Source organism: Bombina bombina, chromosome 6, assembly GCF_027579735.1.
Source record: "Bombina bombina isolate aBomBom1 chromosome 6, aBomBom1.pri, whole genome shotgun sequence".
Lineage (NCBI taxonomy): Eukaryota > Metazoa > Chordata > Amphibia > Anura > Bombinatoridae > Bombina > Bombina bombina.
In genome coordinates this window covers 1,111,058,478-1,111,070,514 of record NC_069504.1, presented here as the reverse complement: position 1 = coordinate 1,111,070,514, position 12,037 = coordinate 1,111,058,478, and the positions used below count along the sequence as shown (strand labels likewise).

The following is a 12,037-nucleotide window of genomic DNA, read 5'->3' as shown; positions in this document are numbered from 1 at the left end:
GGAAAAAATGCATGCAATAGAATTATCCATTACAGCCATTAATTGTTGTATGGTAATAAGTATTGGCGCACTAGATGTACTAGGGGCCTCTTGTGTGGGCAAAACTGGTGTAGACACAGAAGGGGATGATGCAGTACCATGCTTACTCCCCTCATTAGAGGAATTATCTTGGGCAATATCATATCTATGGCATTATTATCCCTACTTTGTTTGGACATTATGACACAAATATATCACATATATTTAAATGGGGAGACACATTGGCTTTCATACATATAGAACATCGTTATCTGATGGTTCAGACATGTTAAACAGGCTTAAACTTGTCAACAAAGCACAAAAAACGTTTTACAATAAAACCGTTACTGTCCCTTTAAATTTCAAACTGAACACACTTTATTACTGAATATGTGAAAAAGTATGAAGGAATTGTTCAAATTTCACCAAAATTTCACCACAGTAACTTAAAGCCTTAAAAGTATTGCACACCAAATTTGAAAGCTTTAACCCTTAAAATAACGGAACCGGAGCCGTTTTTACATTTAACCCCTATACAGTCCCAGGTATCTGCTTTGCTGAGACCCAACCAAGCCCAGAGGGGAATACGATACCAAATGATGCCTTCTATAAGCTTTTTCAGTGGTTCTTAGCTCCTCACACATGCATCTGCATGCCATGCTTTCCAAAAACAACTGCGCATTAGAGGCGCGAAAATGAGGCTCTGTCTATGACTAGAAAAGGCCCCCAGTGAAAAAGGTGTCCAATACAGTGCCTGCCGTTTTTATTAAAACAATCCCCAAGATTTAACAACTATTAAAAGTAATAATCTGCCAAATATACTTAGTAAAGTAATCGTTTTAGCCCAGAAAAATGTCTACCAGTTTTTTAAGCCCTAATGAAGCCCTTTATTCTTTTACTTAAACTAAGAAAATGGCTTACCGGTTCCCATAGGGAAAATGACAGCTTCCAGCATTACCGAGTCTTGTTAGAAATGTGTCATACCTCAAGCAGCAAAAGTCTGCTCACTGTTTCCCCCAACTGAAGTTAATTCCTCTCAACAGTCCTGTGTGGAAACAGCCATCGATTTTAGTAACGGTTGCTAAAATCATTTTCCTCTTACAAACAGAAATCTTCATCTCTTTCCTGTTTCAGAGTAAATAGTACATACCAGCACTATTTTAAAATAACAAACTCTTGATTGAAGAATAAAAACTACATTTAAACACCAAAAAAACTCTAAGCCATCTCCGTGGAGATGTTGCCTGTACAACGGCAAAGAGAATGACTGGGGAAGGCGGAGCCTAGGAGGGATCATGTGACCAGCTTTGCTGGGCTCTTTGCCATTTCCTGTTGGGGAAGAGAATATCCCACAAGTAAGGATGACGCCGTGGACCGGACACACCTATGTTGGAGAAATATATGTATATGATGATATAAATATATATTTAATATTTGCTGCCCAACGTTGTGAGACTTACCCCTTCACTGTGCTAGGTTCTCAGCTGTGTCTGTCTGCATGAGAACAAGACTCCCATTTGAACACAACCTTTGCAAGCACTGGTATTACTGAGTGGAGCACAAATATCGCACTTGTGTAAGCGATATTTTGCGCTCCACTCGTAATCTGGCCCTTTGCCAGCTGGGTGGCCTTATGAAGTAGCCGGGTGGGGGCAGTGTAATACTTTGTAATATATTGTAATATTAAAACGTTTTCTGCTATCCAGAGCACAAATTAATTGCATAATTTAACAGAAATGTATTTATTTATACTTTATAAAAAGAAATTCCTGAGGAGGAAAAAACTTAAGAGGATGCGCTTGGAACACAGGTTATCAAAGTGGGACCTACCACTTTATGATTGGGTTTGTACCCGTATGCATAAATAAAAAAAAAAAAAAAAAAAAAAAAAAAAAAAAAATTATTTTTTTATAAACAGCACAGTGTTTGGTATGTGTAAAAAATTATAATAATGACGAAAATAAATTGTGTGTAAAACAAGTGCTCAGGACAATTTGTGTATAATATTAGTGATACATTGAAATAATCAGATATCACAGATAAACAATGATATTTATGGCGATTAGTAAAATATATAAAAAAAGTACTTATCAATGTCCCAAAAATTGCTGTGATGTAAAAAATAAGTGTCCAATCCTAATATGTGAACAGTGATGTGTTCAGGTGTTTGGCGTGCTCCTCTTGTGTCCCGCGGTGCGATGGGTCAGGGTGTCTAGAATGGAAGATAAACAAGGGGCGCCAACATAGTGTGAATCGTTCAAACAACAAATATAAAAGTGATGTGCAAAAAACTACTCACAAGGAAAGTGGCACCTTAAATGAATAAGGTGCGATAAAGCAGGCTGACATTCAAATTCCAGCAGTCAGTACGCTGGAGGTCTCACCCAGAGGACCTGTGGAATCCAGATAGGCGTCTAGAAAGTAGCACCCACGTTTTTCAGGGCCAATGGCCGGACCAGGTGAGCTGCAAGCTGATAGGTGTTCTCCTGCTGCACTCACGCCACCGAGACTTTTCTCCAAAAACGACAGTGTCAGTGTATGAAAGGTTCCGTGGTAAAAGTCCTGTTTCAAAAACAAGTGGATCGTGGAAAGAAGCAAAAATACCGGGTCGTGGTATAAAACAAACAGTATTTATTTTGCAACGCGTTTCTCAGTCTATTCCAGACCGTTTCATCAGGCATAATCATAGTTAACAATAGAGATCTATTTAAACCCACAGTGACCCGGAATTGAAACAAAAGGTCAACTCTATTAACAATGTTGCAATTGCAAAAACATTTAACTTTTGATACATTGTATAAATTGGTTTGAACAATTGTGACCACACAGATAACACTTAAATAAAAAGTATATAAAAAACCCTATTCGCAATTACCAAATATATCTGGAAAAAAATAAAATATCTCATAGTAAACTGGACATATATTAACATGTGTGTATATGTATATCTCATCTCCTGGTTGGATTCGAACCCAGGACCTAATGTGTGCTAGGCAATGGAAAAATCAAAAGGATACCTTTATGTCTTGTTTGAATTTCTTGCAAAAAGGATTAGTATTGATACAAAATATATAAATTGATCTACATGTCTCACAATGTCTAGAAGATAATCTTATTTGGTCTTTTTAATAAATGACTCTAATTTTTAAAACCAAACTAAAAGGAATTTTCTTATAAATATAAAACTAAAAAAGAAATGTTCGTGACAAATGCTTACTATAAATAAGTGACATATAAAAATTGTAAAAAATATATATGTATATATATATTTTATTTTATGGCTCCACTGGACTTGAACTTGGGACCTTCTGTATGTTAAGCGAGCATGAAATTGATAAGGCTATCTTGAAGGGCTATTTTTATGTTATATATTGGAGCAGAAATATGTTAGGAATTATGTGATTAATAATATGTATATATATATTTGGGACTCCACTGGACTCGAACTTGGGACCTTTTGTATGTTAGGCGAACAAGAAATTGGTAAAGCTATCTTGAAAGTTTATGTTATATATTGGGGCGGAAATATATTTGGGAATTATGTTATTAATTGTTTCCAATCATATACAACAACCAAATAGACTAAAAAGTGTATCCAGAATGTATATAAACAATTGTAGGTGTATGTATTGATGAATAATCAAACATTCAAAAAGATGAAATGTGCAAAATAGTGTATCGTAGAAAATAATATAAATCAGGTATGTAAAATATAATATAATATGAAACTATATAGGTGCTTGGACTATTAGGTTTAGAACCGGATAGACAAGTGCATACATATACACAACTATGTGGACATGCTCATCATGGGCATATACACATAAATATAAGTGTATGGAAACATAACATATTCTATATGTGTCTAAATTGCATTAATGCAATATATTATTGAAGACTGACAAAGAAGAGAAAAAGAAATAAGAGAGATATAATGTAGTGGTATCAACATATGGTAGTGTTTGTTAATGTATATCAAAAAATATAAGAAAATATGATGTACTAGACCCTAAAAGCTAAATCTCATATTAGATATAAATGTAACCTGTATAAAAGTGATAATTTATGTGAAGGCTGCCAAATCTACATTGGCGTTTAAGCCTAATGGATACAAGGTTTTGAGTTTGTGTATCCAATATGTTTCTAATTGCCTGAGTTTAATCAGACGATCATAATCTGTGGAAGGTGGTACATGATCAATAGGGATAATTTTATAGATATCTGAACTCCCGTCGTGTATCGTTTCACAATGGTTGGGGACACTATGGTTGGTTTTAGTTTTTTTACAATTTTTACAATTTCGATGATGTTCACCCCAACGGGTACGGAGATTTCTAATAGTGCGCCCTACATACTGGACGCCACAAATACAATTAAGGAGATACACTATATATTTAGATTCACAATTGAGACGATGTGTGATTTGATAAGTTAAACCAGTAATATTGGATTTAAAAGATTTTTGTGAAATTGTAAATTTGCACATGTTGCAACCTCTTTTGCCACATTTAAATGATCCATGGGAAGCTAAAAAGTTTAAAGTTTTGGTTTGTTTATTGGACCGAAATTGGCAATGTTTTACTCTTTTACTGGGGGCTAATTGATTCCTTAAAGTGGGAGCTCGTCTATATACAATTTTGGGTTTTTCACCGACTATATCTTTAAGGAAAGGATCCTTTTGGATAATGTTCCAATGTTTATGTAGTATGTTTCGAATTTTGTAGTGGTTGTTATTGTATTGTGTAATGAAAAGTGGTTCACAAACAACGTTGTTTGTGGATTTCTTTTTGGTTTGATTGTTGGTGCTATTTTGGACTTTTTCAAAGATTAATTCTCTATCTAGATTGCGTGCTTTTTTAAGACATTGATTTAGTAGATCTATAGGATAACCTTTGTCTACAAAGCGTTGGTAAAGAACCTTGCTTTGAATGTCAAAAGATTCTAAATTGGAGCAATTCCTGCGTATTCTCTTAAATTGGCTGTATGGGATGTTTCTTTTCCACCCTATATGGTGGTTACTAGAGAAGTCTAGATAGCTGTTGCTATCGACTTTTTTGAAAAAAGTCTGAGAAATGATGTTACCTTGATTATCCCAACTTAGTAATAGATCCAAGAATTCTATTGAAGATTTTTGTATATTAGCTGTGAAGGTTAAACCCATCTGATTCTGATTTAAATGTTCTATTAGTGTGTTAGCTAGCTCGTGAGGGAGCCACGAGCTAGCTAACACACTAATAGAACATTTAAATCAGAATCAGATGGGTTTAACCTTCACAGCTAATATACAAAAATCTTCAATAGAATTCTTGGATCTATTACTAAGTTGGGATAATCAAGGTAACATCATTTCTCAGACTTTTTTCAAAAAAGTCGATAGCAACAGCTATCTAGACTTCTCTAGTAACCACCATATAGGGTGGAAAAGAAACATCCCATACAGCCAATTTAAGAGAATACGCAGGAATTGCTCCAATTTAGAATCTTTTGACATTCAAAGCAAGGTTCTTTACCAACGCTTTGTAGACAAAGGTTATCCTATAGATCTACTAAATCAATGTCTTAAAAAAGCACGCAATCTAGATAGAGAATTAATCTTTGAAAAAGTCCAAAATAGCACCAACAATCAAACCAAAAAGAAATCCACAAACAACGTTGTTTGTGAACCACTTTTCATTACACAATACAATAACAACCACTACAAAATTCGAAACATACTACATAAACATTGGAACATTATCCAAAAGGATCCTTTCCTTAAAGATATAGTCGGTGAAAAACCCAAAATTGTATATAGACGAGCTCCCACTTTAAGGAATCAATTAGCCCCCAGTAAAAGAGTAAAACATTGCCAATTTCGGTCCAATAAACAAACCAAAACTTTAAACTTTTTAGCTTCCCATGGATCATTTAAATGTGGCAAAAGAGGTTGCAACATGTGCAAATTTACAATTTCACAAAAATCTTTTAAATCCAATATTACTGGTTTAACTTATCAAATCACACATCGTCTCAATTGTGAATCTAAATATATAGTGTATCTCCTTAATTGTATTTGTGGCGTCCAGTATGTAGGGCGCACTATTAGAAATCTCCGTACCCGTTGGGGTGAACATCATCGAAATTGTAAAAATTGTAAAAAAACTAAAACCAACCATAGTGTCCCCAACCATTGTGAAACGATACACGACGGGAGTTCAGATATCTATAAAATTATCCCTATTGATCATGTACCACCTTCCACAGATTATGATCGTCTGATTAAACTCAGGCAATTAGAAACATATTGGATACACAAACTCAAAACCTTGTATCCATTAGGCTTAAACGCCAATGTAGATTTGGCAGCCTTCACATAAATTATCACTTTTATACAGGTTACATTTATATCTAATATGAGATTTAGCTTTTAGGGTCTAGTACATCATATTTTCTTATATTTTTTGATATACATTAACAAACACTACCATATGTTGATACCACTACATTATATCTCTCTTATTTCTTTTTCTCTTCTTTGTCAGTCTTCAATAATATATTGCATTAATGCAATTTAGACACATATAGAATATGTTATGTTTCCATACACTTATATTTATGTGTATATGCCCATGATGAGCATGTCCACATAGTTGTGTATATGTATGCACTTGTCTATCCGGTTCTAAACCTAATAGTCCAAGCACCTATATAGTTTCATATTATATTATATTTTACATACCTGATTTATATTATTTTCTACGATACACTATTTTGCACATTTCATCTTTTTGAATGTTTGATTATTCATCAATACATACACCTACAATTGTTTATATACATTCTGGATACACTTTTTAGTCTATTTGGTTGTTGTATATGATTGGAAACAATTAATAACATAATTCCCAAATATATTTCCGCCCCAATATATAACATAAACTTTCAAGATAGCTTTACCAATTTCTTGTTCGCCTAACATACAAAAGGTCCCAAGTTCGAGTCCAGTGGAGTCCCAAATATATATATACATATTATTAATCACATAATTCCTAACATATTTCTGCTCCAATATATAACATAAAAATAGCCCTTCAAGATAGCCTTATCAATTTCATGCTCGCTTAACATACAGAAGGTCCCAAGTTCAAGTCCAGTGGAGCCATAAAATAAAATATATATATACATATATATTTTTTACAATTTTTATATGTCACTTATTTATAGTAAGCATTTGTCACGAACATTTCTTTTTTAGTTTTATATTTATAAGAAAATTCCTTTTAGTTTGGTTTTAAAAATTAGAGTCATTTATTAAAAAGACCAAATAAGATTATCTTCTAGACATTGTGAGACATGTAGATCAATTTATATATTTTGTATCAATACTAATCCTTTTTGCAAGAAATTCAAACAAGACATAAAGGTATCCTTTTGATTTTTCCATTGCCTAGCACACATTAGGTCCTGGGTTCGAATCCAACCAGGAGATGAGATATACATATACACACATGTTAATATATGTCCAGTTTACTATGAGATATTTTATTTTTTTCCAGATATATTTGGTAATTGCGAATAGGGTTTTTTATATACTTTTTATTTAAGTGTTATCTGTGTGGTCACAATTGTTCAAACCAATTTATACAATGTATCAAAAGTTAAATGTTTTTGCAATTGCAACATTGTTAATAGAGTTGACCTTTTGTTTCAATTCCGGGTCACTGTGGGTTTAAATAGATCTCTATTGTTAACTATGATTATGCCTGATGAAACGGTCTGGAATAGACTGAGAAACGCGTTGCAAAATAAATACTGTTTGTTTTATACCACGACCCGGTATTTTTGCTTCTTTCCACGATCCACTTGTTTTTGAAACAGGACTTTTACCACGGAACCTTTCATACACTGACACTGTCGTTTTTGGAGAAAAGTCTCGGTGGCGTGAGTGCAGCAGGAGAACACCTATCAGCTTGCAGCTCACCTGGTCCGGCCATTGGCCCTGAAAAACGTGGGTGCTACTTTCTAGACGCCTATCTGGATTCCACAGGTCCTCTGGGTGAGACCTCCAGCGTACTGACTGCTGGAATTTGAATGTCAGCCTGCTTTATCGCACCTTATTCATTTAAGGTGCCACTTTCCTTGTGAGTAGTTTTTTGCACATCACTTTTATATTTGTTGTTTGAACGATTCACACTATGTTGGCGCCCCTTGTTTATCTTCCATTATTTATACTTTGTGCCATAAAACTGAAACATTTTAATATTAGATCATTTTAGCTTAATATTGGCTTAAACTTTAACCAGGTGGTCAGCAGGGTGGTGTGTCCAATAAAAAGGCCCTGGGAAGAACACTGCTTTGATAGATAGATAGATAGATAGATAGATAGATGATAGATTGATGATGGATGGATAAATAGATAGAAGATAGATAGGATCCGTGTGTGTGTATGTGGGGTGGGGGCAATGGGGTTCTGCCCCTCCTGGAATTTTGCCCCTTACAGTCAAGCATAATAAGCAGCCACTCAGAAAGTTACACAACCTAATTCAGTGCTTAATGTTTCAATTTTTCATTGCTAATATTCCTGCTCTAGACACAACTTAAAGGGACATTAAACTGCTGAGCACAACTACAAACGAATAGTAACTATTCACTATGTTAATGTAATTCAGCCTGTTCCTGCGGTGCTCTGACAAAATGCAGAAAGACATTTGGCAGAAGGACATTTGGCCGACGGACATTTGGCTGACAGACAGAAAGCTAAAGAATGTTCCGATTTCGGCCGAGGGCAGATACGTTCCAGAGTGCTCTGTTCTAATCAGAGCCTCGGGCGCCGCAACTGCCTCTGGGAACCTTACCATGGGTCCTAGGCCGCACGTTTTGTAATTCTCTGTCTGGGAAACTATCTATCTATCAAATCTATCTATCTATCATATCTATCAAATGTATCTATTGCATCTATTGATCTATCTATCTAATCTATGTATCTATCTATCTATCAAATCTATCTATATCGTGGCCGGACTGTTATGTGACAGCCACTTGTGTTTCGGCCAAGTGTCCGTCGGCCAAGTGTCTGTCGGCTAAAAGTCCGGCCACGGTTCCTGCAGCTCTTTACAAACCATTTCTCCTGTTTAATAGCTTAAAGGTGCCAGACACTGAAGCTCCGCCTCTGCATTCTGGGGGCAGCCATCTTGGAGCTCAGGTATTCTCACAGCCTGTGACAGAAGCTTTGCACACTCACAGATCAGTGAAATTGCCTATTTATTACAGCTTTATATTGTGCTTCAGGTTAGGGTGCACAATACAAAGCAGGAGCTGTACATTTTTGCAGTGGCCGCATTGCTCTATAATAATGAACAGTGCTTTTTTTAAAATGTATTTTGTGTAATTGTAAAACTGTGTAAAAAAAACAAAAATGAGTTATATTTTAGATGGAGTTTAATTAATCAGTTGTCAAGAAGCTGCGCTATAACTTACTTTTTAATGTAGCGCTGAAATTTGAATGGCCTGCATTTTTACAGCCTCTCCCTGAGCTTGGTGTCTATCTGCAGCATCATGCAGATCTATTTCTGGCTGGAGTGACCAACCTAGAACTCAACTATGTCCCATCACCCATTTTACATGACTTCCCCAATGACAGCACACATAAATCCATCATCTTTCTAAAAAGAAAAATAACTGACAGCCCCTGCCAGAGTCAGCACTGGGTAATATAAGTAGTATACATGCTGCCTGTGCACCCACCTGCGTCACTCAATACCAATGAGCCAATGTGTGTTCTGTAGCTCATGTGTACAACAAGTTGCACACATTAGCAGTGATAGAATTATTCACTGGGAACTTTTTTCTTTATGCCCCTTGGAAAAATCTCTGCGGACACCCATGGATATTTACAGTATATATATAAAAACATATTTTTGCATCTGTGTTAGCAGAAAGAATGGCATATAGCTTGTAATCTTTTTTTTACATATAAAAGTATGGCATGTATTATATTAGTAGTATTTCCATAGTATTCTGCTTGGTCAGACAAAAAACTTTATCAAATAGTAATATTTCTTTTTAAATGACGACTGTGAACAATACAGCCAATAGTGTGAATGTGAGCAAGCTGATGGATGGGTACATAGAGACTGGGGCACTGCCCATAGTTATATCATAAAGAACAATATAAGTTTATCAATAAGGTGCAAAGACAGAGCATGTTTTTTTAATGTCAGTATATTAAACGGAACAGACCCCTTAAAGGGATATAAAACTCATTTTTTTTTTATTTAGGGAGTCAGATAGAACAGCAATTTTAAACTTTCTAATTTACTTCTATTATCAAATTGTCTTCGTTCTCTTGTTATATTTTGTTGAAAAGCAGGGATGTAAGTTAGCAGCACTATTTCCTGCTATGCAGTGCTACAGACACCTAACTAGGAATCTCTTCAACAGGTGAATACCATGGGAATGAAGCAAATTTGATCATAGACGTAACCTGAAATCTTTTTAGGAATTGTCTGAATCCCAAAAGAACATTTTTGGGTTTTATATCCCTTTAACTTTAATGCATCAATTTCATGTCCATTTACCAATGAAACTGTCAGTTCTCAAAGCCACTGCAGGCTGCTATAGAAATGATGCTTTCCCTACGGATGTGGTTTCCGGATAAATACGTAATCACGTTACCTTTTTTCTAAAAGCTTCTTCTATTTGCTCTATCCTGCTGTCCTCTGTGACAAACCCATGTGATGAAGAAGGGGGTCTCCATATTTTTTGCTTCTGTTGCTCCAGCAGAGTTGCCTCCCAGTTCAGCGCTGTATAAAAGAAAACTCATTTAGGAACTACAATACTGTGACTCTCAGACTTCCAGAAGATACAATGAATAAAGGAAAGCACAAGGTGAATTCAGAGCCATACAAATGAGAATGGACAATGATTAGCAATGGGCACTAGATACATTTCATACCCTGATACTTTCCATACTTAGAGACTATTGAGATCAGTTGACACTGTCATTACATTTGAACATATGGAAGTTGTATTAAAAACATGAATTTTATATTCTATACTCGAGTCTTGCATATGATAACGGAAGTTCATAGTGAATTTGAAGTTCTGAATATCAAAACTAGGAATCCATATACAGTAATGAGAGAATATGGTATCATCTTTGCTTAAAGAGACAGTAAAGTCAAAATTAAACATTCAAGATTCAGATAGAGCTTGCAATTTGAAACAACTTTCCAATTTACTTTCATTATCAAATTTGTTTTGTTCTCTTGGTTTCCTTTGTTAAAGCATAAACCTGGGCAATCTAATAGGAGCTCAGGAGCATCCCCATGTTTAAAACAGTCTATGGCAGCAATATTTGCAACATTGTATAATGCTGCAATAAACAATGTTGCAAACACTGCTGCCAGATGGCTATAGACATGTGCACGCTCCTGAGCTCATCTAGGATAACTCTTTAACAAAGGATACGAAGAGCTAAGCAAACTAAGCAAAATTGATAATAGAAGCATATTGGAAAGTTGTTTAAAATTTCACACTCTATCCAATCAATTTAAGTTTCATTTTGACTTTACCGTCCCTTTAATACTCTTTGTCTTACTACACCTACAGCCATCATTATTAAACCAGGCTGACTACATTGTCAAGGACCACAAAAAGATATTAACAACAAATTAAAAACACATATTAACAACAAATTAACAACAGATATTAACAACAAATTAACAACAGATATTAAAAACAAATTAACAACAGATATTAACAACAAATGAACAACAGATGAACAGATATTAACAACAGATGAACAACAGATATTAACAGATTACCCACAGATATTAACAACAAATTAACAACAGATGAACAACAGATATTAACCAACAAATAAACAACATATTAACAACAGATGAACAACAGATATTAACAACAAATTAACAACAGATGAACAACAGATATTAACAACAGATTAACCACAGATATTAACAACAGATTAACCACAGATATTAACAACAAATTAACAACAGATATTAACAACAAATTAACA

The 12,037-nt window shown here is 34.9% G+C and overlaps 1 protein-coding gene across 1 annotated transcript in view; it reads right to left on the bottom strand.

The window, feature by feature from the left end:
* Positions 1 to 12,037, bottom strand: part of EFCAB6 (EF-hand calcium binding domain 6) — a 423,875-nt gene that overhangs the window by 255,037 nt on the left and 156,801 nt on the right. Inside the window, exon 7 of the mRNA XM_053719700.1 lies at positions 10,672 to 10,799. Coding sequence (XP_053575675.1) covers positions 10,672 to 10,799 — 128 coding nt within the window. The remainder of the gene's footprint in view (positions 1 to 10,671; positions 10,800 to 12,037) is intronic.